General features: G+C 42.9%; 3 protein-coding genes across 4 annotated transcripts; 2 read left to right on the top strand and 1 right to left on the bottom strand.

Annotated features, from left to right (window-relative positions):
* The first annotated feature begins 3,840 nt into the window (after positions 1 to 3,840).
* Positions 3,841 to 6,251, top strand: LOC134862623 (uncharacterized). The gene is made up of 5 exons (XM_063880629.1): positions 3,841 to 3,902; positions 4,125 to 4,268; positions 4,418 to 4,670; positions 5,146 to 5,853; positions 5,979 to 6,251. The coding sequence occupies exons 3-4, from the start codon at positions 4,481 to 4,483 to the stop codon at positions 5,808 to 5,810; spliced, it is 855 nt and encodes a 284-aa protein (XP_063736699.1). The 5' UTR covers positions 3,841 to 3,902; positions 4,125 to 4,268; positions 4,418 to 4,480; the 3' UTR covers positions 5,811 to 5,853; positions 5,979 to 6,251.
* A 2,492-nt stretch (positions 6,252 to 8,743) lies between these two features.
* On the top strand, positions 8,744 to 15,745 carry spg21 (SPG21 abhydrolase domain containing, maspardin). The gene is made up of 9 exons (XM_063882341.1): positions 8,744 to 8,939; positions 9,137 to 9,199; positions 10,784 to 10,945; positions 11,644 to 11,724; positions 12,602 to 12,747; positions 12,830 to 12,938; positions 13,337 to 13,444; positions 13,534 to 13,674; positions 15,058 to 15,745. The coding sequence occupies exons 2-9, from the start codon at positions 9,137 to 9,139 to the stop codon at positions 15,202 to 15,204; spliced, it is 957 nt and encodes a 318-aa protein (XP_063738411.1). The 5' UTR covers positions 8,744 to 8,939; the 3' UTR covers positions 15,205 to 15,745.
* Positions 15,746 to 17,004: 1,259 nt separating this feature from the next.
* On the bottom strand, positions 17,005 to 25,616 carry shcbp1 (SHC SH2-domain binding protein 1). 2 transcript variants are annotated; one of them, XM_063880535.1, is made up of 13 exons: positions 25,254 to 25,616; positions 23,282 to 23,482; positions 23,076 to 23,191; positions 22,299 to 22,507; positions 22,084 to 22,176; positions 21,773 to 22,003; positions 21,345 to 21,522; positions 20,879 to 20,999; positions 20,093 to 20,224; positions 19,713 to 19,831; positions 19,071 to 19,157; positions 18,850 to 18,985; positions 17,005 to 17,646 (listed from the first exon to the last, which is right to left on the bottom strand). In XM_063880535.1, exons 1-13 carry the CDS (start codon positions 25,411 to 25,413, stop codon positions 17,339 to 17,341), a joined length of 2,091 nt encoding a protein of 696 aa, XP_063736605.1. In that variant the 5' UTR covers positions 25,414 to 25,616; the 3' UTR covers positions 17,005 to 17,338. The 2 variants fall into 2 exon arrangements, with proteins under 2 accessions (XP_063736605.1, XP_063736606.1); XM_063880536.1 differs by having other exon boundaries at positions 23,282 to 23,464.
* Between the last annotated feature and the right edge of the window lie 967 nt (positions 25,617 to 26,583).

The following is a 26,583-nucleotide window of genomic DNA, read 5'->3' as shown; positions in this document are numbered from 1 at the left end:
TTGGCTTAAGGAGGGCGGTGCACTATCGCCCCCTATGGGCCAGCCGCCCCTGCTGAGGTGGCCGCTTCTCTTATTTTCCAGTAACATAAAACTAGACTACACCAGCTGTATACTATGGCGTTATTTTTGTGCCTCTATCCTGAGCACACAATGAAACATTTTAAGCATATAAAATCTTATTGAGCGCGCAATTGTACATTTTGAGCACAGGAAAATATATTTTGCAAGCACAACATTTATGTTTTGAAGCGAATTTTTCTCTCAAGCCCTCACAAAATCTTGCTCTGTGCGCGAGCAGACCGCTGCACGCGCTCTCTCTCCTCTCTCGCTCAACCTCTCCACCCTGTGTGCGCTCAAGTTTGCCTGCGCTCTCGCTCAAGTTGGCACAACGTTACAAATGTGCCACAAAACCAACCAATCAGAGAACTCGAGAAGGTTCATTCTGATTGGCTGTCTCGTCTCCAATCATATCTTCCATCTGAGATACTGAAAGAGGGATTTTCGGTTGACATGAGGCTACTGACATCCATGACTATCATAAGACATGATGGCAGAATCTAATGAAGAAAATAATATGCCGCAGCGTCAGGTGAGTTATACATTTCTAGTTTTTTTATGATTTCATGTTATTGTTTTTGATCGTTTCCGATAAGAATTAGTTGCTAGCCGGCAACATCGCTATAGCCTATGGCTAGTTTAAGCTAACAGCTAACAACCCGTAGCATATTTTTAGCGCTAGTTTCATGTCAAATTGTTGGAATTTAGCTTTTTTATTGTTATTATTGAATCATATTTCAGAAATACCTTGTTAGTTGTCTATATTATAGTGCTGTAGGATTAACATCAAATGTATTCTTATCTTGAGACATCGGCTGTTGTGTGAATAAGGAAAATTTGACTCATCCTTTTCTAGCAATCCCAGCTGACACAACAGACAAATGAACAGCAACACCAAAATGTCACAGTAAGGCCACATGTAAGTGGTTTTAATTTAGTAGTATACTGTGTCTTGTGAAGGTTTATGAAATTATGTTTTTATGTTTGTCTGTACATTATTAGCTTGTGAACTAGCCATCTTGGTAGGTTGCTAACACTATCTAATTTAATGTTATGTGAAAAAAGCTGTAGTATAAATTTAAAGCCTGAAAAAAGAACTTTGGCAATATATCGGTTAGATATAAAATGTTAATGTTATTTTGTCACACCCTACATTATATGACTAACAAAGAGTCCCCTTTCTTGACTAATCTGAGCTCTTATCTGTCCCACAGGACATATTGAGACAGCAGTTAATGGAAAGACTTCTCACCAAACTGCAATCAGCCTTAAACCAGCAACCACTAAATGTGGATTATTTTGAGTTCCTGACTTGCCATGAGCTGATTATGTTTGAATCATTCCATGATCAGATAGGAGGTGTATCAGAGATTACAGAAGCAATCCGAAACCTTCATCATGTTGTCCAGTTGGAAATTAATGCAAGCTCTATGCCCATAGTAGAACAGGAAACCGAAGATTGTACAGGTTCTGGTCACCCCAAAATTGTAATAGACAGGGTACCCGCGAGGTCTTAAAAACGTGAAAAAGTCTTAAATTTAGTATTCGTAAATTAAGGCCTTGAAAAGGTATTGAATTTTGTTCACAGGTCTTAAGTTTTGTTCAAAAAGTCTTAATTTTCATCCACCTCCTTATTTGATACGGCGCCACAACATGTATTTTTTTGTTCGTTGTTACAGCGAATCTTAGAACACCCAAACGTTGCATTTTAGTAGGTTACATCCTAAATATCAGGCAACCTGTACCAATTCATTGTAAACTGATTGAGACGCTGACACCCCCCTCTGCATTGCATTGTGTTCTCTTTGGTACAGTCTTTGAGTTCGCGCGAAGTGAAATCCGAAAAAAATGTGTTGACATTAAAGTAGGCTACTCTATTTGCTAGAGATGGGCAAATGTCGGTCCAATCCATCGTGGGTACACGACCCTAAGTATAACTGGGTTCAGCCTGTGCCAGGGAATGTGTGGGAGGCACAGTGTACTTTATGCAGAAAAACCTTCAAACTTGGGACCATGGGGCATATAGCCTTGAACTCCCATATGAAGAGTGCTAAGCACACAAAATTGGTTGAAGTGCGTTCGAGCCAGGCACCGATAGCAACTTTCTGTGTGCCACCTTCAGTGCAGTCTACCTCCGTGGCTAGCGCTACACCACTGCAGCAGGTACCACTGTCAGGGTTACTGTGCGGGTCAACACCAACTCTGCAGGCAGAGGTAATATGGACTCTTAGGACAGTATACGAACACCACTCCTACTCCTCCAATGAGGGCATCACCGATGTATTCAAATGCATGTTCCCTGACTCTCAAATCGCGGCAACATTTTCATGCGGGAGCAACAAGACAGCGTATCTTACGAAGTTCGGTCTCGTCCCTTTTATCAGTAAGGAGCTCACCGAGCAGGTAAACCAGGCTGTTGGTTTTGTGCCAATGTTGGACGAAAGCCTCAACAAAAGCACAAAAACCAAACAGCTTGACATCCATCTCCGCTACTGGGACGGTGACCGTGTTCGATCACGATATTTTGGCTCGCAGTTCATGGGCCATGCAAAGGCGGTGGACCTTCTCAGTAATTTCAAGGTAAGTTGCTACAGATAACATTTCTGAAGAATACTTAATAAAAGATAATTCAATATGTAACCTAAAGGTAAAACAGGGATGTTTTGAAATTAAAGTCCATATAGGCAGAGCATATCCGTGCTACAGTGAGGCTCTGCACAAGAGATAAGCTAGGCTACTTTATGAAATGGTAAACAGGGCTGTACAATTATTCCCATGCTAACTTCAGAGCCCGCGCTAATGCGCTACTGCCATCTAGAGGAAATCGTTTTTGTCAATATTGAGTCATCACGTTTTCTTAGTTGCTTACCGTGCATTACCTAGATAAGAATTGCGATTCTTAAAACAACTGAGCTGAACAAGTTATTAGCAATTTGTCTAGTATAGTTTTGTTAGTAACTTTTCACACAGTCTGGCAACAAACTGCAGGAATAGCAGTACTGTGGAATAATGAATAGGCCTTCTATAATCTTACACAGTAATATGTAGTCTATTACTGTTAAGACTGACAAAATGTAAAACAAATAAAAAATCTGTTGCCCTTTCATATGAAAATGTATATAGTGTAAACTGTTATATCAGCAACTTGTTCAATCCAATATTCCCCTACCCAAAGCATGATACAAATGGTTATAGAGCACTTTTATATTGTATGACAGAATACTGCAAAGGTGTTTGAATTTTGTTTCTGATATTTCTTGTAGGAGTGTTTACGTGACCTTGATTTGAGGAGGATGGTCTCTTTGTCCATGGACGGACCCAACGTCAATTGGCGTTTTCTTGAGATGCTGCAGACGGAGCATGCTGAGCATTTTGGGGGTGCCCAGTTGGTTGTAGTGGGAAGTTGTGGGCTACACACTCTACATAATGCTGTCAAATGTGGATTCACTGAGTGGCATATGGAGAAGTTCTTAAGAGCTCTTCATACTATTTTTCACAATGTGCCAGCAAGAAGGGAGGATTTTTGCAATCTTACAAAGTCCAAAACCTTTGCTTTGCCTTTCTGTGGTCACCGCTGGATCGAGAACCTCCCAGTAGTGCAGAGAGCCATTGAGATCTGGCCTGACATGAAGAAATATGTTGATGCTGTTACAACCAAGAAGCTCCCAAACCCTGGAACGTCTTCTTATGACACCATCGAGGTGGCAACCAAAGACCCTCTTATTTTGGCAAAGCTGCATTTTTTCATGGCAGTTTCACGAAGTGTGACACCCTTCTTGACAAAGTGTCAAACGGATGAACCTGTGCTTCCATTCTTTGCCAATGACTTGGCTGAATTACTGAAGGTAAGCTGAATCTTTTAAGTGAATCTGTGTGAATATATGTCTTTTTATTTAACATCATCTCTTTTCATTACAATAAGACTACTGCTGGTTGATTTGGGCCAATATGTGACCACAGACTACATCTGTATAATCAATTTCAAATAGCTCAAGTGTATTGTGACAATGATGCTACTGTGTCCCAAAGACATTTTCATTCTCGGATATGTTTTCCCTGTTTTGTAGAATTTGCTGAGGCGATTCATCAAGCGAGAGCTACTGACTGATGTCACACCTCAGCACTTGGTACGGCTTGATGTCACTGACAAGCAGTCGAGGGTGCATCCAAAGGCAGTGGACATCGGCATTGGTGCAGAGACTGCCATAAAGGTATTCTGGAAATAATCATGGCCGACAAGTAGGCGTTTCACAAAATTGCAATTTGGTGGTTAAAGGGAAAGAGCAAGGAGAGTTGTGTTGTAAACAGTTGTGTTGTAATCAGGGACAGTTCACTTCAGCTAGTCCTTATTCATCCTTAGGAACTCCAACAGCGGAGTAAATCCTCAGAGGAACTTTCCATCCTACATTTTCAAAACCAATGCATGGAGTGTCTATCCAAAATGGTCCAGAAGATTCAGGAGAGGAGCCCTTTGAAGTTTCCGATTGTTAGACAATTAACTTGTCTGAACCCAGCCTTTATGTACAGCAACCCTGAACTGTGTCAGAAACAGATGAAGAGCATAGTCAGGAAGTTTCTACAAGACAGACAGTTGGATGGAGGAGTTGCTGCTGGTACATATTCATACATTATTTTATTGATGAGGTCTAAACATAAGCATACAATTTACTAATGTAATACCTGTACGTAAGGGATAAAGAACATCATGGTATTCTTGTATCAAAAAATACTGCATGTTCAAAGTGGTAGCACAGGCGTTACACCTCAAAGTGCATTATTTGTTTTATCTACGAATGCAGTTCGTTATCCTGATTATGCCATTGTTGTCATGCCATTATAAGTTAGAATAATGCTGTGCAGTGCATAGCACTAAGTGTATTGTAACACTCTTTAATGTGACAGTTCATTGAAGCTTCCCAATGCGGCCGATGGTCAAAAAATAGGAACTACGTAATAAGAATCATAACATAATGCATATGCTAACACAGCACAATAGGACATTAGATCAAGCAGTCGTATGAATAATAATATATTACTGATATTGTAGCTATACATTTATTTGAATGCTCTTTCATCCACTCTTCTTAGGTGATCTGATCACCCAGAAGTTCTCAGAGATGCTGTCCCTGGAGGTCCGAACTGAAGAATTTCAGTCCTTCCAGCCATTCAAGAAAAGACTGGATGTCTTTCTAAGCAACATCATCAGTGAGACCTACCCACAACTTTGGTCCTTTATCCAGAAGCTTCTACTTCTATCACACGGGCAGGCAACAGTTGAGCGGGGCTTTTCAGTGAACAAAGAAATTGAAACTGCTAACATTCACGAAGACACCGTTGTAGCGCAGAGAATCGTCTGTGACTACATCTCTCTCCATGGAGGGGTTACCAAGGTCCCCCTCACGCCAGCCCTGCTTTCCTCGGTCTCATCTTCCAGAGCAAGATATAGAATTCATCTTGAGACGGAGAGAAAAAAGAGAGAATCTCAAGCAGAGTCAGAAAAACGAAAGGCCATTGAGGAGAACCTGGAGCAACTGAGAAAGCACAGAAGATCCATCAAGGAGGTAGCCGAACATCTGCTCAGGGATGCTGATAAGTTGGCAGACCAGGCTGAAGCCAAGCAAGCAGGCAGCAAGATGGCGGAGCTAATAGCAAAATCGAATGCCTTTAGAAGGAGCCACAAGGAAAAGATGGCTGAACTCATTAAACTGGACGAACAGATTGCTGCCAAAAGAGCTGAGCTCCAAAAGCTGTAGGATCTATTGAAATGCACACAGGCACACCCACAGACGAATGCAGGCACACGCACACACAAACACACACACACACACGTACACCCCTCACAGTTATTGTTTTAAATGGTTCACTTAGATACAATGTAGATTGCAACAACAGCACACAGGCACACCCACAGACGAATGCAGGCACACGCACACACAAACACACACACACGTACACCCCTCACAGTTATTGTTTTAAATGGTTCTTAAATTAATGACTTAAATACAGTGTAGACAGGCTGTAGGTTACTTTGGGAAAAAACATCCATACAAAGGCGCACCCACAGACGTGTGCATGTGCATACATGCACTCCTCACACAGTTATTGTGTTTAAATATGGTGAATGTTATGTTGAAGCAGATCTTTGAAAGCTGTTGTCCTCAGAGCATATTGTTCATTAAAGTTATTTATTTGATTGATTGATTGATTGATTGATTTTCAATTTTTTCATTAATACGCATACCAGGGAAGGTGCGACGTTGGTCTTAAATTTTATTGAAAGTGGTCTTAAAAAGGTCTTAAAAAGTCTTAAATTTAAGACTAAAAATCCTGGGGGAACCCTGGATAGAGAGAGAAAAACCAACACATTTGCTGAATACACATCTGCCAGTCTCCTGCATTGCAAAATGCCTCTGTGTTTCAAGAAGAACGATTTACAGGAGAATGCAAGAATTTGGCTTATCTATAAGAGGATCATACAGCACAATGAATGACCAAGAACTTGACAACGTTATTTCAGGTATTAAAAGTCAGATGCCAAATGCTGGTTATCGAATGGTTCAAGGCCATTTGGTTTCAATGGGCCACCATGTACAGTGGTGGAGAATGATGGCCTCTATGCATCGGGTTGATGCTGCTGGGATCTTCTCAAGGATCACAGAACTAGGGTGTGTTGTACGAAGAAGTTATTCCGTGCGAGGCCCTCTCTCCCTTGTCCACATTGACACAAATCATAAACTGATAAGGTAGAGTAAAAGAGCCTGCTTATGCAATTACCTGCACATTGAATATTGGGAGTATATAATAAGAACCACCTTAATTATATAGTAACAGAAGAAGAGAACAGAGGGAGGTCTCACTCCTGAACAGCTGTGGTGTATGGGACATCTACAAGGTCTAGACGAAGGGGAGAGACTTGAGGTAACAGTTATAAAGAGAGTTCACATTAAATATATTTAAAAAAACAATTGAGTTGCGAAGATGTGTGGTAAGCAGATATTTCTAGTTTCAACACATAATACACATCAATGTCAATTGGACTATGGAGCTTGAAAGCCAACATTATTTTTTAAATATTTATTCCCTAACATTGTTAAAAGGTCTGAATCAATTTGATTTTCTGTCTTCAATTTTGTATAGATATGCTGTAGTTAACTTTTTTACATTTACAAATCCTACAGTTCTGTTGCATTGAGTGATGATAGGCACATCTGACAGATTTATAACATTATTGGCAACAGAAATCTGTTCAAAAACTAGTAGTTTGAATTTCTAGAATAAAACAATTTTGGGTAAACAAAATCACCTTTATGTAACATTTGTGTTTATTTTTGAAAAATCAAATGTTACACAAGTGTACATTAAAAATGCTTCATGTACAAAACTTAAAACTTTGATTGTTTTCCTGGATCCTTAGGAACTTCAAGACCCAGGCATCGACTGGGAGTGTGCCATATTACCAGAAGATTCAAATGGGGCCGTTGTGGTTCCTGAAGTTTTGTGCCCCCTGGATGACGAAGATCTACAAGAACTTCAGAGAACTGTGGATCCTCTGGAACCTTCTCCATCACATGGCCGTGACTTGTACACACAATTTTTGCACTGTGTGTACAATGACAATTTAACCTGAACTAATTAGTTGATTAAAACCACTCTAAAACCAACAGCTCCTTATGTGCCTTTTTGCTTGTCTGAAAAATAACAAACAACTAACAACAAAACAATTCATGCTTTTATAAGTAAAACAAAAAAGCATGAATTCATCATAATGCCATTAACAAATATATTTAAACAATAATATATTCAGTTTGAGTAGAGTGAGTTGTTTCACACTCTGTGGAATCCACCCCCATATCTCACTGCTTCCCCCATGACTCTTTGAAAGTCAGTGTAAGTGCTGAGATGCCTGACTGGAAAAGTCACAGTCCGAGTGCAGGCACTCACAATTGGGTAACAGACTAGGTGGTCTCCCAGCCGCTCCCTGCATTCATGGTCAAATTTGCAAGTTATTTTAAATTGTCTCTTTTCATCAGGCAGGATGGGGATATGGGCCTGCCCCGTCATCCACTGGAGCACGTGTGCCACTGCAAGAGGCTCCTTGTCATCAGCTGCACTGTCTGGCTCCCCATCTGTGATAGATATATATTACATTATACTGGCAACAGCTGGGTTTTGACGTGAAACCAATGGAAGAGGAAGGGGAGTGCGCCGTCTAGTGGCTACACGTTATTGAAGCGCAATAATGACATTCCAAACTGCTTCCATCAGCTGTATACCTTTAAATTAAACAAACTATCTATCTATCTATCTATCTATCTATCTATCTATCTATCTATCTATCTATCTATCTATCTATCTATCTATCTATCTATCTATCTATCTATCTATCTATCTATCTATCTATCTATCTATCTATCTATCTATATCTATATATATAGATATATGTATATATGTGTGTGTAAAATTATGTGGAGTTCAATTTTTTTTCTTTCTAATTTTACAACCACTTGAATAACAACGCAAATGGGCTTCCATGCCCTCTGAGCAAGACGTTTAAAGTGTTAGCTGCTACAACAGACTAGTTCGTGTCAACTGCTCTCACTGTGGCCTGATGGGCTAACGCGTCTGTGTTCCAAACGTTGTGAAACGTCTCTGGATAACGTTAGCCTGGGAAAGCGGAGTCATATGACCAGGCGGGCAGGTAGGCGGACTGACAGGCCGAGTTGTGTTATCGGTAGGAGGCTTCATCACATGGTAGGCGGAGGCACAGGCTTTGCGGAAGTGTATGAAAGCGGTGTCATATGACTAGCGAGCACCGGAGAAAATGCTACCTAGATATGGATAACATCCCTCGAACACGGTGACTAATAACCACAACGAAAACGGTAACATTACACAGAAATCATATTTAGACACGGGCAATAACGCTATATCCAGTCATTGCATTATCGCCGTAACGAGTGCTTCCTCCTTAACACTGACAGTTAGCAGTTAAGCTAATAGGACAGTCAGGTGTTGAATAAATGTTGTGTTTTTAAGCTGTTTATACTTCCTGACGGTTTGTCTCTGAATTTGTCCTCAGATGGAGGAGATTAAAGTGTCCCCTGACTATAACTGGTTCAGAAGCACAGTGCCCCTGAAAAGAGTGAGTACAACATGATGCGTGATGTGATGGTGGCCCAGTGCTTGTTACAGGACAACAGCACACAGTAACATGACAGAAACAGAAATAAAACAGTATGCATTTCGAATGAAATATTTCTACTTGGCCTGATGCGTTTATATCAGGGATCTCTCCTTGATAACAAGCTGAGCTACTAATCGAACATGTGTTTGCTCAGAGCTGGTCCTCATTGTCCTGCAGAAAGATGACATTTGCAAGCTTGATTTCACTGAGTGTTGAGTTCAGTTTGGCCTTATTTGACCGACACTAAATCCAAACAGAGCTTAAACCTGACCAACTTAACATTTTACCTCCATACCATTTATCCTGATGTGCTCTGAAGGATTAGCAACATTGTAAAGTGTTGGGTCTTCAAAAACACGGCTACTGATATAAACATTTAATCAGTAAAATAATATATCATTACTTATATCAACGATGAACAATTACTTTTTCTCAGTCATCAGTTCTTCGGTATTTGTGGGTTGTGAACCCCTCTCATATATATTTAAATACAGGATAATGTTGTGTAACATACATTGGAGGAATAAGAAGTTGTTCCACTTGGAACCCCACAATAACTACTGTTTAAGGTCAGACTGTATTTCTGATGAGAATTATAATAGGCTTCAGTCTGCTATTGCTGGGCTCCAAGATCCTTTAAGTACTTAGAATGAAATACCAAGAATTAATCCAAAGAATACCACCTGACCTTCTGTGCAAAAGTAAAAATCCTCCAAATGGTGCTGCTCTGCAGATAGAAGACTAACAGACTTTCAGCCCCCCTTTCTTTATTAGTGCCTCCCTGAGGGGGGAGAGAGGGATCATTCAGTGCTCAAAACTCTTTTTTTAAACTCATGGATCTCACTCCGTTGTGTCTGTGTTCTTCTGTTACTCCTGACTTTCAGATTTTCACATGACCACATATTACAAATTAAAGTACTGTCACATGATGACCTTACTGAAGAATAGTGAGTTTGCTAACAGTGACACCACTGAGCCCCTCATGACTAACATGGCTCAGTGTTACAGCCCGACACTGCAGAGGACCCAGAGACGTCTCTTCACCAGTCCTCTGTCCCACAAGATCATCAGTCATCCTCACATGCTGACTGTGACACAGTGCAGGTTATTCTGGCCTCATCACTATCCTCCCACACTGTTTATTCTCTGTGAATACTTTAGAGCCCAAAGAGGTCAAAGTATCTGAGGTATCAAAAAACAAACAAATCAGGTATTTAAGGACAAAAAACTGAATTCATGTGCTTACCCGGGTGCTGCTGTAGGCCCTTGAGCAAGACACCAGTCCCCCACACTGCTCCTATGGTGCGGTGTAGTAGTCAGAGAGTCAGTAGCTGCTCCTAGTACCAGGATTGGTTAATAGCAGAGTCTAAACTGCACTGTGTGTGTGAGAGGTATTCAAATTCATCCAGTAGTACAATAAGCCATCACCGTGTGTTCCCTGTGGCCTGGTTTAAAAATTGTGTGTGAACGAAAGCTAAGAGTATGTTTATTTTTCATTAATCCTTATGTATTTTCCCCACCTTGTGTTTCTATCTCTGCCAGATTATTGTTGATGACGATGACAGTAAGGTGTGGTCACTGTATGACGCCGGCCCAAAGAGCATCAGGTGTCCCATCATCCTGCTCCCCCCAGTGAGCGGGACGGCCGAGGTGTTCTTCCAGCAGGTGCTGGCTCTGACAGGGTGGGGCTACAGGGTCATCTCGGTGAGCGCCACTCAAAACTTCTGCTCCAATTTTACAGCTCCATAAAACCTGTGCTTGTTTTCATTCTGGATTAGCCTCCATTCATCTCACTATTTTTAGTGTTGTTTATACATTGTTTGTGGATTGTCCAGCTTAAGTTTCTCAGAGCTTAATGTGGCAAAAATGCCAAACTTTCTTCAAATAGATCAGATTAGTTTTGTGCTAATAGAGTCGTGCAGGAATGAGTCCTAAAAGCTGGAAATGAGTCAGCATTATTCCACTTCTGCATCCTTCGTTTTAGGAATGTTTTTTTTGTACGTGTGTTTGGTGAGATGCCTGAAATAAGATCTCAAGTTTCTATGTAAATCTTTACATTTTGTTCTGCAACATAACATTTGTCATTTAATACCCCACAGTGAAATGTCTGAAATGTGGTGTCTAAATGAGACTACTAAACGTCCTTACAGTTACCATAAACCGCCTTTAGCTTAGCGGGGTTGATGCACAGCAAACTGTGGTTTTATTACTGGATTGCCTAATGTTAGCTTTCTGCTAAAGCGCTTATTTTCTGCAATTTTCCAAAATCCAATTTAAAAATCCCTTTGCTTTATTTTTTCATCATCTGCATCAACTTATAAATGCATTGATTCATTGACTTATTAGTTAGCATATTGTCCTGGATAGCAGTGTGTAAATGTCTGGTGTGTGTGTGCTTGCAGCTGCAGTATCCGGTGTACTGGGATCTCATGGAGTTCTGTGACGGCTTCCGGAAGCTTCTCGATCACCTGCAGTTAGATAAAGTAAGTCTGTGTTTTCCTTCAGAGCTGAGCATCATTATTTTGTTTACCCATGATTGTTAATGTGTGTGTGAGACAACAGATAAAGAAATGGCAATGTGTCAGTTGGACGGTATATTCATAGGAATATGAACGGTATCACTTCTACAGTAATTGAGGAAATAATAAGGGCTATCTGACATTTGCATGAACGGCAAAAACAGGAGAGTTATTGATGTTGAGGCAATTTCACAAGCAATAAAGCTAGTGGTTACTACACATAAGAACGACAATGAAACACATGTCACTAAATGTACTCACACCAGGACAGCAGAAGGGACACCAACACACTGAACGTGGACTTTAAATCCTGACATGTAAAAATTTGGGGGGGCCACACTGCTCAGAGGTGCTCTTTGTTTGCACACTGGCTGCTTCCAAGCCAATACAAACTACAGCTGGACAGAAATAGAGTGTTGCTGTTACGACTTCTTTTTGTAGGCAGCAGGATTTCTCCATGTGATTTTGGATAGTTGTTGTAAATAATCTTTATGGCAAACAAACATTTATGGTACTTAAATGATATGTTATGGTACTTACACGTTTAGTTCAGCAGGATCATCTCCACATATTAACATCACTTTATGATTTCTGAAGTAAAAAGCTAATGTTGGGCTATAAAGGAACTACATCACGGTCACATGACTTCACGTCACCACCGCTAAGCTAAAGGTGGCTAATGTTCAGTATGATGACCTTTAGTAGTCTCATTTAGACACTTGTTAGCAACCGCTTTTAGACGTTCACCAGGTAAAATACTGAGTAATTTCCGTGTTTTAGGACTCATTCTTTCAGCTTTCTAGGACTGTAAATAATACAGGCGTGTCCCCTCGCTCTGCAGGTCCATCTGTTCGGAGCATCCCTGGGGGGATTCCTGGCTCAGAAGTTTGCAGAGTGCACACACAAGTCTCCCAGAGTGCACTCTCTCATCCTGTGTAACTCATTCAGTGACACCTCCATCTTCAACCAGATGTGGACAGCAAACAGGTCCTTCAAAAATTCCATCGCACGCCTTCCTCTCCGTGTTTAAGTTCAGTCATATTAACGCCTCACTTGCATGTCCCTCCAGTTTCTGGTTGATGCCAGCGTTCATGTTGAAGAAGATTGTTCTGGGGAACTTTGCTAAAGGACCTGTGGACCCCAAAATGGCAGATGCAATCGACTTCATGGTGGACAGGGTAAGAGGACATGCATGTGTGTTGACTGTGTGACAGGCAACACATTTCCCTGAGCAACCATAACTAGCTAATCAGCATTTCTGTGTGTGTATTCAAATATTGCCCATAATACAGCTGTGTTTTCCCTAGAAAAGGCTTTTTGTCTCCTCTCTACATTAGTGTTAACCTGTTTAATGATCATGTGCACTCTGGGTAAGAATTGCTCTGAAAGGATCCAATTCTTTATATTCAGAAAAAGGCAGATATTCATGGAATAAAGGAACGATATCTGCCGGCTGTGATTGGTTAATCCTCTTCACATGACAACAGTGTGCATGGCGACCACTGTGTTCCTGTGAAGTGTGTAACGTCTCTGTGTGTTTCCCTCTGCCTCCCTGTGTTGTGTGTGTGTGCTCTAGTTGGAGAGTCTGAACCAAAGTGAGTTAGCATCGCGGCTAACACTCAACTGTCAGAACTCTTACGTGGAGCCGCACAAAATAAAAGAGGTTGCTGTGACCATCATAGATGTAAGTGTCTAAGTTTCTCACTCTAACACAGTCCATGCGTGCATATCTCTACTGCAATAACCTAAAAGCATGTCTGTCTGAATGTGGAGGTGTTTGACCAGAGCGCTCTGTCACTGGAGGCCAAGGAGGAGATGTACAAACTGTACCCTAATGCGAGGAGAGCTCACCTGAAAACAGGAGGGAACTTCCCCTACCTGTGCAGGAGCGCTGAAGTCAACCTCTACATACAGGTACGCTCTGCTCCAGCGTCCACTGCTCCATCGTCCACTTCTCCATCATCCACTGCTCCATCATCCACTGCTCCATCATCCAATGCTCCATCATCCCCTGCTCCATCATCCCCTGCTCCATCATCCACTGCGCCATCTATTGAAGGATTCCTAACGCTATAATGACCAGCTCGCTGCACATTAGCCTGCTAACTACACAGCTTACTAAATCAATCAGTAATACAAAACTCATTGATTTAAACATAATAGCATTGCTTCCCCTAAGACAGAAAAGGCCATTGTGGATCAACGGCTGAACTGTGGAGACAGCACTGTAACTTCAAATGCTGGCAGCACTGATCCAGGTTTTTTGTACCTATCCAAGTCTGTTCACAGTTTCTGATCCTGCTTCCTGTCTGTCTGCTTCTGCTGTTCCCTTTAGTGTGTACTTCCTGTCTGTCTGCTTCTGCTGTTCCCTTTAGTGTGTACTTCCTGTCTGTCTGCTTCTGTTGTTCCCTTTAGTGTGTACTTCCTGTCTGTCTGCTTCTGCTGTTCCCTTTACTGTTTACTTCCTGTCTGACTTTTTCTGCTGTTCCCTTTAGTGTGTACTTCCTGTCTGTCTTCCTCTGCTGTTCCCTTTAGTGTTTCTTCCTGTCTGTCTTCTTCTGCTGTTCCCTTTAGTGTTTACTTCCTGTCGGACTTTTTCTGCTGTTCCCTTTAGTGTTTACTTCCTGTCTGTGTTCTTCTGCTGTTCCCTTTAGTGTTTACTTCCTGTGTCTTCTTCTGCTGTTCCCTTTAGTGTTTACTTCCTGTCGGACTTTTTCTGCTGTTCCCTTTAGTGTTTACTTCCTGTCTGTCTTCTTCTGCTGTTCCCTTTAGTGTTTACTTCCTGTCTGTCTTCTTCTGCTGTTCCCTTTAGTGTTTACTTCCTGTCTGTCTTCTTCTGCTGTTCCCTTTAGTGTTTCTTCCTGTCTTTCTTCTCTGGGTTTCTCTGTCCTCCATGTCTCAATCTTTTGACCTCTTTCCTTGTCTTATGTTTTTCTTCATCATGAATCCAAAGTGTGTGCTCTCCACAAATACAACAATAAGTATTCACTGGTTTTTTTCAGATGGAGAAATGTAAAATGACAGTTTTTTTTGGCACAGCTGACAATAGATTGAGTCGATATGACTGCACATGGTCCCTCTCTCAGAGCGTCCTTAGCAACATCCTGCTATCAATAAAGAGCAGACTGCTGAAAGTCCAAATAGACCAATCAGATAGAAGTAGGGCTCCAGAAAGCTTGCTGCTGAAACCTGCTCATGTCTTCACTCTCTAATAATGGTTGTGTGATGTGCCGTGTGGTTTTCATTGATTTGTCTTTAGTTTATTTGTTATGACGCTGCTGGTTTGTCTCGGCACAGATCCACCTGCGCCAGTTTCACGGGACGAGGTACGCCGCCATCAGTCCGTCCATGGTGAGCGCCGAGGAGCTGCAGGTGCAGGAGAGCCAGCTGACTCATGAGGACGACGACCAATCAGAGGACTCCTGCCTGCAAGCTGATCAATGAGAGGAAAGGATGTTCCCTCTCAATCATTTCATAAGACGTTCTCCACTTTTCTATGGAACGACTCAACTGAGAATATTTTTATTCAACAGATGCAGCAATATTTTGATAATGAATTGTATATAAATGATACTCTGCCGCTTTGCTTTAAATACCTACAACACCTTGCCTTACGTGGAATGAAAATGTTAATTGTTGCACTCATAAACTGCCTGAACTGTTCCTGCATCAACTGTTATTGTGTATGTGTAAATGAGATGTTGGATGCCAGGCAGCAGGGAACTGGCGTCCTGTGAGCAGAGGTGGACACCGTGCTGATGGACAGCAGGAGCGTGTTTCACTGCCAAAGCTTCAGCCACTGAAACATGAAGGTCACTGGATGATTCTGAAGTGTGAAGCTTCAGAGAGCTGCACCATGTTTGTTTTTTTGAGCTACCAACATGTTACACTCTTTCTCTGCTAATGAACACTTGAAAAATAAATAAAACTGATGTGCTGTGCATTTTCTAAGAGATCATGTACACGTTCTCTGCACACTGTCCAACAGGGTCTGTCCTTCAGTGACTTTCTAACTCGTGGAGGTTCATGTGGTTATGTCATTCACGGAGGAATGTGCCGTCAGCTTCTCTCCACTGTAGCATCCTGTCCGGCGTGCCTCCTCAGCCCTGCACACACTTAATTCTGACTGTTTACCGTGATATAATAAAATGGCGTGTGACAGAACAATCCACCCCCTGCAGCTCTACACAACATTATCCCTATTTCATATTTTAGACATAAGAACACAATGTGACACGTGCTAAATATTACACATAACAGAAAAACAAGTTCTCCAACACACTAGAAGTTATTCAATGGACTGTTGAGAAAAGCTGTTTAACCTTTTTAAAGTGTTCAGTGAGGGGGGGACTTCCTGCTGTACAGTGTTTTACATCTAATGAGTATTTTTATTTTACCTACATACCAATGTTTTAGGCACTTTGAAACTTTGTCGACGACCTTTATAAAACAAACTTCTAATTTGACGTGGAGTCTGCAGAGATTTTAGAATGCACTGTACTGCTGATCTTTGGGGGGCTAGGAATTAAACCATTTCAGTGGTCCAGTTGTTCCCAACATTCCCCCCTCATGGACACCACTACCCCTGAACGATCACTGAGTAACTTTAATTGATTGCTCAGCCCTCACACTTGGAAAATAACACCGAGTTGGAATGCTGTCTGTTGATTTTAGTTTAGCATTCAACACAATCGACCCATGAAATCAAACCTGGACATTACCGTAAGCTTCAGCCCCATTCTGTTGATGTAGGACTTCCTCTCAGAGAACAGGCAGCTCAGAGTGGATGCAACACTTCCTCCTCTCTACTGCTGAACCGTAGAGCTCCGCCCTGTTCTCGATGTGGACCGACACATTTTGTGGATGATAGCATCAACCAAATTACTCATCACAATGCGATTACATGTAGACAGGAAATGCATGATTTTGCAGAGGGACGCTCTGAAAACTACTTTAAACTCGGACGTGGACTTAAAAAAATGTTATGTTTGAAGACAAGAGCTGAGGTGGAGCAAGTGAATAGTTTGAAGTTCCCATAGAGAACCTTTCAGTAATTACACATCTCCACCCTCTTTAAAAATGCTCAAAATGGCAAAACAAGACAAATAAAAAGCCTCTTTTAAAACAGGATTTTTAATATCATAGCCTTAGGACTTCCCACAACCATAAAATACATCGAAGTTTTAGAAGACTGACACCGTGTGGAAATCTGACTCGTGTAACAAAAGAAAACAGGGAACTGTGTGAACTCAAAGTGTGCACCGCCCTCACCAGGTAACAACATTTATTAGATCAGTGAAACTTACACAACTGTATTCAAAGTGACCTGTGAACTTCCATCAAAATGCGTCACACATGTTAAAAATATCAGGCGTCATAAGTCCGAGGAATAAATAAGATAAAAGCATTTGTGCAAACATGGGGATCTATTTACAAACAGGCCAGAGAGCTTTCAAGGCTCAGGAGGATCACGGGAACATGCTCTACATCTCTGCAGAACACATCCATGGACGGTGTGAGTCAGCAGTATTTCATTCATGAATCATCTAAAAACACAAGGCTGGGTCAGAGCTGTCCCTCAGTAGAAGAAAGTTCCGAAGTCGCCCATGCCGTTGCGTCTGAACTGGTTCCCCTGGATGGAGACGAAGATCTGGTGCTCCATCAGGTCCTGCACGGCCCGGCTGCAGGACGGCTCCTTGCTCCTGCTCAGCTGGCGGCTGAACTGCCACATCTTGCCGGAGGTGGAGGCCGCGTCGGCGCCACTACTGCTCTCCGACTCGGCATGAGCATCGGTCAACTCGCTGCTGCTCTGCGCTGAAGAGGTGGAGGTAAGGAGTGGAGCAGCGGAAGCTTCCGGCTGGGAGTCTGCAGGGCCAGCGGGTTGTTCTGGGGGGGAAAAAATGTGGATATTGAGGCTGCGAGGCTGCGAGCTTCTTTCAAACCTGCCTTCATATGTTCACCTGTTCAAGTTGTACTGACCCCAAAACATATAGTTTAAACTTCATTATTAATTTCACTCGATTCCTCTGGACTCCTACAGGATTCTCTTTATTAGACTCCTCCCAGGTGTTGGTATTGATGCTCAGAGTGAATATTATGGGCCGAATAAAGTCTTTAATGAGGGGATGATCTCACCGTTACCCACAAACTGTTTACCAGGGGTGGGGGAAATACTCGATACAGCCGAATGCACTTTTTGATGTCTTTTATACATAAATATGTGTCCCCGGTGTGTAAGGAGTTTCACAAAGTGTCAGAAAATACAACCCTCTCTCTTTCCCTCCCTACCCACATCTCTAACAACGGGGGTACAAACGAGCTGATCAGGATTTGCTTCGTTCATGATGTCATAACCGAGATGTGGGCTGGCTTTACATTGCACTCCTGGCAACGTACCGCCCACGTGACACGTCCCAACCTATCGTCCCCCATATACAGTCAGCGAGCTGAACCCCCCCCCCCCCCCAGCTGTGTGTGTGTGTATTCAGCAGGATGTCTGCAGGAGGGACTTAGAGTTGTATTATATGTAATACATATAATGTCTCTGTTCTAGTGGTAAACACTGAGAAGTGTTTCAGAGATAATGCTGGATGTGGTTTGGAACATAATATGGTTTAATCACAGGCAGCGTTTAGCTGAGTTTCTCCCGGTAGAAAACTCTCTTCAGAGGAGAGATCATGAAGCTCCAAAGGGGCGTGGCCAGCAGCAGCTTGTTTGAGGAAATTCTTCAGAATACCCTCAAACAACCACCACAAACTGATAGGTTCATGGTGGTCAAAGGTCACAAGGTTACTGTGACCTCAAAAGCCATTTTGGCCATAACAGCACAAATGGAAATGCTTATTTTGACTATTTAACAGAAATGTAATAACTGTGATTTTTTTCACAGTTTCACATTTTTTTCATTTAAAGCTACAGTCACAGAATCAGCACTTCAGGAACAGGGCGGAAATAGAGGGGAGTGAGGCATGCTACAATGGGGGATCTGTTTGGTACTTTCGATCATTTCCTTGCTTGAGTTGCCGTTTGTCTCGATATGTCGATCTTGGGAAACATAGAACATCATCTGAGTGACTGAGCTCCACAGACCTTCACTTCTGTCTGCAGCGACCCCCTGCTCCCTGTCGGTGGCTTTCACCAGAATCACCCCGTAGCCCTCGTTGTTGTGGATCACATTGTTCTCCATGGTGATGGATGGCATCACATCCAGCTCATCAGCAAAGTCCTGCACACACACCAAACACACACACTGTCACATGGATTCAAACCTCAGGAGGAGAAAGGTTCTTAAAGGGGGGGTCAGGAGTCACCTTGATGAGGATACCGTCCTTACAGTGATGGATGCCATTACCCACCAGACTGCACACACTGCCGGGGTAAATCTCCACACCAGCCCCCTGCAGATAACACACAGGGAGTCATTAACAAACACTTCCTGTCAACTAACAACAACTGCTGATCTCTATATTATCCCTCCAAATACTAACAAATCATTCCAAGTGGAGAAAGACCATTGGTGCGCTTGAAAGTGTCTTGTGTTTTTTGATAATCTGTAAATATAGCAACTTAACCTCATCGTTCAGGCATGGACACGTGTGATAAAAAAGTATAAAGAATAGGCTAAAATAAGTCATATGATGATTTATCTGGAGAGACTAAGCAATTCCATCAGACAGGGGGGGCTCACAACATGTCTTATAGTAGTTTTTTGTAATTCTTTAAAGTGTGTACGTCAGTCACACGCTCACTCAGTAAAGGGCGCCACTCTTGTAAGCATGGAAGCTCTCAGGAGGATCCACAAATAATGTGTTTGTATATTTATTGCCTCAGTCTCTAGACACAGTAAGTGATATTAAGATGTTCAGCATACAGAGGATGTCCCGGCTGTTAGACTGTCCCCAGGCTCAACACGTGTCTGTCAATAAGAAGCAGCAGAAGGACCCGGCACTGACCTTGGAGCCGTAGATGTCACACATGTTCATGGTTAGGCGGGCGGAGGTCCGCACGATCACACCGGTGGTCTCACACTGCAGCACACAGTTCTCCATGTTCACTGTGCCCTGACGTACACCTGACATACACACACACACGGAGAGTGAGCAGGCAGCATCACAGCAACACCAGTGCAAGGCCACATGGGAGGAATTCTAATCATGGTTATGATGAGAATAGCTATTGTGGGAATGACTCAGAAGGGACAGCCGGCTCTAATCTGAAAAACCTTGTTCCTGTGCTCAAATTGGGGGTGGGGGGGTGGACAGCATACAACGGTGAAGACCTCTATGCTTTTTAATGCTTAATGTTTGATAAATGTTTTTTTCCATGTACTCACACAGAATGCCCTCGATGGCGTCGTGTTGGATGAACTTGATGTTGGACAGGCTCACGTTGGCTCCTGTGGACTCCACGAAAGAGTCGCCCTTGTTTTTCTTCTCAATCACCACCTCATCAGGTAGCCCGAAGCCTGGCACACAAGACCAGTCCGTCAACACAACAAGTGGAGGGGTGTGTTTCTGTTAGACTGAATTGCACACTCATCAGGATTTATTCCAGAGGAACCTCTGAAGTTAACCCTTCTTTCTTTTGGGGGGGCAACCAGTGCCTTTATTTCAGTGTAGTTCAGAAACGGGGAGACAGAGGGGAAGAGGCGTGGAAAAGAGACTCCGGATTTGAACCTGGGTCCACCGCATGGGGTTCAAACCCCTGTATATGGCCGCCTGCTCTACCCACTGAGCTATACGACGGTTAACCCTTCTTAATGACTTTAAATATGAAATCCATACAAGTCTAAAAGGGCTGTGTGAAGCGAACCGGAGCTGTGAACCACTCTAAAGAATGAGTCAGCAAGTGTTAAAGACTGTGAAGACAATCTGCGTCTTAAAATATCATTTCTTTAGTGTAATGTATTTATTTTGTAAGGATGGGCCACCAATGTCTTTATGGGGGACATGTGTAAGTGGTCCTCCACAGTGAGGACCAGCTGCCAGCTCTACGGCAGCCTGTGTGGATATTTTTAAACATTTAAATGCATTACATCCACCTCAGCTCATTTCACTATATGTTGATTTGTTTATGCATCTCCACAGTGATCAGAGCGGGACGAGGGGCCCACATTTACCTTCTAATGTGATGGAGTCTGGCAGGAAGATGGAGCCGCTGACACTGTACACCCCCGGCAGAACAATGACCACGTCCCCGTCGTGGCACACCTCCACCGCCGAAAGGGGGTCTCTATGGAACTAAACACACAGACACACACAGCTTAGGAGAGTTACTTGAACACACACATGCTGTGTTTATAAGGACAGTACAGATAGAGCTGCGCCTGAGAGCTCCTGATTGTGGCAGGACCTCTACAAGTAGCAGTAAAGCTCTAATCCTGTGTAATGCACCTCTTCCTTGTGGTTTATAATAAGGAAGCACACTGGAAAATGTTCCAAAGACTGAGCCGGTTCTTCTGCAGTCACTTTTAAAGTTGGGTAAGATAAAGATCGGGTTAAAAGCAGTCATCTAAAAGTCTTGTGAATCTGTGCCAGCACAAAGAGTGAGGACTGTGTGCGTGTGTGTAAGTGTGTGGTACTGACCTGAATCTCTGTGTCCTCAGAGCAGCACAGAGGCAGCAGTCTGTCGGAGAGGAGGCTCTGCAGCTGCATGCTGCTGCAGGAGGCAGTGACCACATGCACCACCTTCACTCCTGAGGCCCGGGACCCCCGGCTCTGCACACACTGCTGCGGGGCGTTCCCTTTGTAGCCCAGCACGTACCTGGAGAGGAGGGGCTGGAGGATTAGTTGAAGAAGATGCGCCATACAACAGTAGGTCACAAAGGTGATACAGCTGAAGTTGAAGTTGTTTACAACGTAAACTACGTCAGTAAACACTCTGCATTGTTTATTAAACAACAGTCCTGCAACAAGGGACGAGCCAAATGTTTAATGTGCAGTGATGCAACGTGGACCATCTGCCAATAATGCATTATGACTTTTACACGGTGTATGATGTCACCACATCTCACCTCAGCAGGGGGTTCTCGAAGATGTGCAGCTTGCGTCTGAAGGTCTCCAGCTGGTCGTAGAGCTTCAGGCCCTCCACCATGGACACGTTATCCAGCTCTGAGTCCGAGTCGCTGCTGAGGAGGCTGCGCAGCACGGAGAAATGCTGGAAGCACTGGGAGCAGTTCTGGAGTAAAGACTGGTACTCTGCGACCAGGCCGGCCGGCACTCTGTCCTCCAAGATGTCGTAATATCTGAAAGTATACACATTAAATAAAGAATAATTCATGGGAATTAAATATGACGTCATCACCAAGATACAATGTTTACTCACAGCCTGAGACGAGGTTCCACACAACGCACAAAGTAGTCAAAGTCATCTTCGTCTTCCTCATCCCACTGCCTCCAGATGTGCTCATAGAAGAACCTGCAGGGCGGAGAGGGAGAGGATTGCACAACTAATCAGTTAACTGTCAAAGCCTTTAAAACTGGACTAATTATAATAATAATAATGTGAAATGGGACAGAGGATGAAGTCAGAAGTCCCACCTGAGGTGCTCCACAGCGAGGGCGGTCTGATCAAAGTCCCCAGAGAGCTCGTAGACCACCTGCAGCTGTTGCAGGGGGACTTTGTCTCCAGTGGCGTCCAGCAGGGACTTCATGGACTCCTCAGTGAGGTCACAGCCTCTGGTGTCGCACTGCAGAGGCAGCACCAGCCGCACACACGCCTTCAGATCCTTGAAGTCCACATCACACACCTGAAACCCCGAACAGCCATTCTCTGTCAACACGTTCGGATCCACTCTCTGTGGTTACAGGAAGCTGCTCAACTGTGTGTCAAATCTATGAGGTACTGTAAATGATTTATAACCACCTCAACACTCTGCATCGTTTTTGCATTCACAGGTTAGGCTTAAGTGGTGCGGTTTGAGTATTGTCAATTCCTCTGCTCTCCTCTACTCTACTGTGGCTTTAGGACTGCAGTGTGAGTGAGTACCAGCATACCCTGACTGCTTCAATGTTTGCAAAAGTAAAGAAATCATAATATCATTTCAAAAATAACTTTCTAGACTATGCTTCACGAGCGACAAAGTGCCCTCTCTCTGCCAGAGTCCGTCCCACTGTCTTGGGATGGGAGTACTGCGCCGCAGGGACACACACAGGGAGGCTGGTTCACTTCACATAGGAAACAGATCTCCATACTAACAACATACGAGATGAAACGCTTAATAACCTTTACTGCACAATGTACTGTTACATAGGGTGAAAAATAAGAGTTAATTATTTCAGGATATTAACAGAAACATGTCTGAAAGTGGCGCTCACCTCCACCAGGACGTCAAAGACATCAGTACACCACAGAGCCAACCAATCACACGGCTCCACCACTTTCTCCAGATAGTCTGCTGTGAACGCCTTCACTTCAGATGGCTTACAGTCTCCTACACGCAGACATAAACCAATCAGCACTGAGATCAGGAATGGTTATTCTTGTATTGTATTTGAGTGAGATGTGAAAGAGGGGGGGTTACCCAGCATGTAGTCCTGGTAGGCCTTGAACCTCTCGTAGAACAGCAGGTGGCTGGTTTGGAAGGTGTCAGGCAGATTGGAGTTCCCTCCTGCAGGACGCTCACTCCTCTGCAGCTGAGTGCCCGACTTCTCAGAGTTAAAATGGTCAGTGCCGCTGTCGTCATCACTCTCCTCTTCATCTTCCTCTTCATTAAAAAACAAAGCTGTTGGGAGATATCTCAGTTCTAAATAGTACACCCCCCGAATAAACCATTTAATGTTATCAATGGCATGCTAGTCAAGAAATTTGCACAACTTAAAAAAAAGTGTAGCACTCAAAGTATTTACAGAAAAAAAAGAGGGGAAAATAATACCCTTTCTGTGACAACAATAAATCTGCAAACTACACTACAGTGTTCATCTTTATTTTTTTCCAAATAACTAAAATATTCTTTGCACCGTTGTGGTCCAATCCAACAGAAGAGATCACAGCTTGTTGCGTATAGGGCTGCGTTGCCACAGACCGGTCAGGGTGCCCATGCTGACCCGTGTCCACCTACAATGGGCAGGTGAGCATCAGAACTGGACCACGGAGCAATGGAAGAAGGTGGCCTGGTCTGACGGATCCCTTTGTGTGGACGGCCGGTGCGTGTGCGTTGACATGGCACCAGGATGCACTACGGGAAAAGGGCAAGCTGGCGTAGGCAGTGTGATGCTCTGGGAAATATTCTGCTAGGGAAACCTCGGGTCCTGCCATTCATGTGGATGTTACTTCGACACGTAACATCACCTAAACTTGTTGCAGACCAAGTACACCCTTCATGGAGACGGTGTTCCCTAATGGTGGTGGCCTCCTTCAGCAGGATAATGCACCCTGCCACAGTGCAGAAATGCTTCAGGAATGGTTTGATGAACACGACAACAAGCTCAAGGTGTTGACTTGACCTGCAAATTCCCCAGATCACAACCCATCGAGCAACTGTGGGATGTGCTGGATAAACAACTCTGATTCATGGGGGCCACACCTCCCAACTTACAGGAACTAAAGGATCTGCTGCTAAGGTCCTGGAGCCAGACCTCACAGCACACTTTCAGAGGTATAGCGGAGTCCATGCCTCAACGGGGCAGGGCTGTTTTGGCCACAAAAGGCAGGTGGGCATTATTATCATAATTGGTTTGATTGATTTTTTTTTGTTGGAATTTTTTTTTTAAACCAAAATATATTTGACAGCTGCTTGAAGGAAAAACATGTTGTGGGTTATTTACTCCAAAGTAAACTGGACTGGCTGCACAGTATCCTGTGAGCAGAATCTAGAGCTGAAGCCATGGATCAGTGGATCCACAAAAGCTGAATGAGAAACTCTTTTGAAGAGTGATTTATCATGTGGGTCGTTTTTCCAGCACCATGTGCCAAAATGTGCTTTTTATTGCTTCCCCCGTTATATATGGGTTTTGGAATATCAATCATACAAAAACACATTAAGAACATTACCCTAGACTCTGAGTTAATGCTGTACATAATATAAAGCAAAACCTCCCACTGGTTAATCGAAATAAAAGTAGGTAGATTATTAGTGTATAATTAAATGATAGTTGCAGCCCTCACCGAAACCTCATTAAAGTAGGGGCGGGAAATGCTAATGGCTGTTTCATGAGCTTCACTTTCCCAGGATGCACCAGCTGTTTTCACGTTGGTGTTTTGATGTTGTGGGATGCATTATAATTGGGGAACATACGTCGTGTCTCGTGGCATGTTGTTAACTATGCCAAAGCTTAACAAAAACACCAGACGGATCAGCGGTTGCTTTTAATGCTCATCGACCTGCTAAGTAACCTTCTTCTTCAGGAAATACCTGCTGAACTGAAGCAACCGTCAACCTGAAGGTTTCGGAACAGCAGAGTATCACTACCGAGGCCAACCAGTTACCTAACACACGGACATTAGCCACCACTGATGTGTGTTGAACGAAGATTGGAACAAACCATGATACTGACCTCGGTTCAAATTATTTCCCACTTCAGAAATCCCGTTGTTGTTTTCCATGTCGATTTCAACATGTACGAATGACTCCAAATCCACAACCATGATGTCCGTCATCTCGGTCCCAAGGTTGCTTGTTCCAGCTGACGGAGTTTCCAGTGCTTCTTGCTCCATTCAGAATTAAAAATAACTACTTGATACTTTGCCAGGTAAATAAGTCAGTTTCAATGGGCGAGACTCGAGACTATATCAGTTTGACAAACGTTACCGCACCGTTCTCTTGACACATCCATAAACGCAGCACACACCCAGTTACTTTTTAAAATGTTCCCGGTCTGAAGAACATCAGCCAATCGAGAGCGTACTACTGCAGGATGTCCCACCCCTAAGCGAATTTGAGGTCAAAGGCCTGACAGGGGCGTATTTGGTATGACCCACCTAACCAATCCATTAAATCAAGGCACCGACTACTGGCCAATGAGAGTGAGAGTGAGGCGGGTCATCATGCCTTGGCCATTTTATGGATTTTTTGGTTTTCCTTGATTCTTTTACAAACAAACAAGTACTTGCCAACAATACACTTTTAAACACATTGGATAGGAAAATAACTTTCATGTTATAAAATAATAAAATAGTTACCATAAATACAAAGAGTATTAGATAAATATTTAAAGAGAAAATAATATTAAACATGAATAACACTGTTCAATAGCTTTCGGGATAATCATAATATGTCGTGGTTCTTTCACAAGCTCCAAGAAGAGATTATGTATTTATTCTGTTCATTGTCCACATTGTCTCTATAAAGAACAGGAAAAGGGGTTTTATGTTAAAAAAAAAATGTAACCATTACATCAGATTGTTCAATATTTAGTCAATCCTAATGCGCTTCTTTAAAACCAAACACAAATCTTTGTGAAAAGACCAGGCATTTCAATGTTGGTTGACAATCCAGAACACCTTAGAATTTCTACTTGCCAAAAAAAGTATAAGAAGTTTCCATCTGACAAATGTTTCTGTTATTGTGATCAACATTACTGTCTCTGCAGGAAAAAATATTATCCAGCATTTTTAAGTCGTTTTTTCTCTTGGGGCTTACAGGATACATTTTTCTCCCTCCCTTAATGTCTGACTCTGTAGTTGTATGATGAAATTGTATCTGGGCACATCTATTTTTCAAGGGATTACTTTTCACATTCAGATAATCATACAAACTGACTAATTAGCTCACTGAAGCAGGGATCACTCTTATCACTATATCAAACTAAGCATGTGTATAAACTATTTGGCAGTCATGAGCATGCCAGTATCCTTTTACTAGATGGGTTTGTGACTACATTTCTA

This window comes from Eleginops maclovinus, chromosome 4 (genome assembly GCF_036324505.1).
Source record: "Eleginops maclovinus isolate JMC-PN-2008 ecotype Puerto Natales chromosome 4, JC_Emac_rtc_rv5, whole genome shotgun sequence".
Lineage (NCBI taxonomy): Eukaryota > Metazoa > Chordata > Actinopteri > Perciformes > Eleginopidae > Eleginops > Eleginops maclovinus.
The sequence above is the reverse complement of the archived record's forward strand: the minus strand, read 5'-3'. Positions and strand labels throughout refer to the sequence as shown.

Coding starts and splice junctions, on each gene's coding strand:
- shcbp1 (XM_063880535.1), bottom strand. CDS start 25,413: ATGGAGCAAGAAGCACTGGAAACTCCGTCAGCTGGAACAAGCAACCTT. Junction 23,483..25,253: donor GGGAAATAATTTGAACCGAG/GTCAGTATCATG, acceptor ATCTCCCAACAG/CTTTGTTTTTTAATGAAGAG. Junction 17,647..18,849: donor CGCTGCAGACAGAAGTGAAG/GTCTGTGGAGCT, acceptor TTTCCCCCCCAG/AACAACCCGCTGGCCCTGCA.
- spg21 (XM_063882341.1), top strand. CDS start 9,137: ATGGAGGAGATTAAAGTGTCCCCTGACTATAACTGGTTCAGAAGCACA. Junction 9,200..10,783: donor GCACAGTGCCCCTGAAAAGA/GTGAGTACAACA, acceptor TATCTCTGCCAG/ATTATTGTTGATGACGATGA. Junction 12,748..12,829: donor CAGATGTGGACAGCAAACAG/GTCCTTCAAAAA, acceptor ATGTCCCTCCAG/TTTCTGGTTGATGCCAGCGT.
- LOC134862623 (XM_063880629.1), top strand. CDS start 4,481: ATGGAGTGTCTATCCAAAATGGTCCAGAAGATTCAGGAGAGGAGCCCT. Junction 4,671..5,145: donor GGATGGAGGAGTTGCTGCTG/GTACATATTCAT, acceptor CACTCTTCTTAG/GTGATCTGATCACCCAGAAG.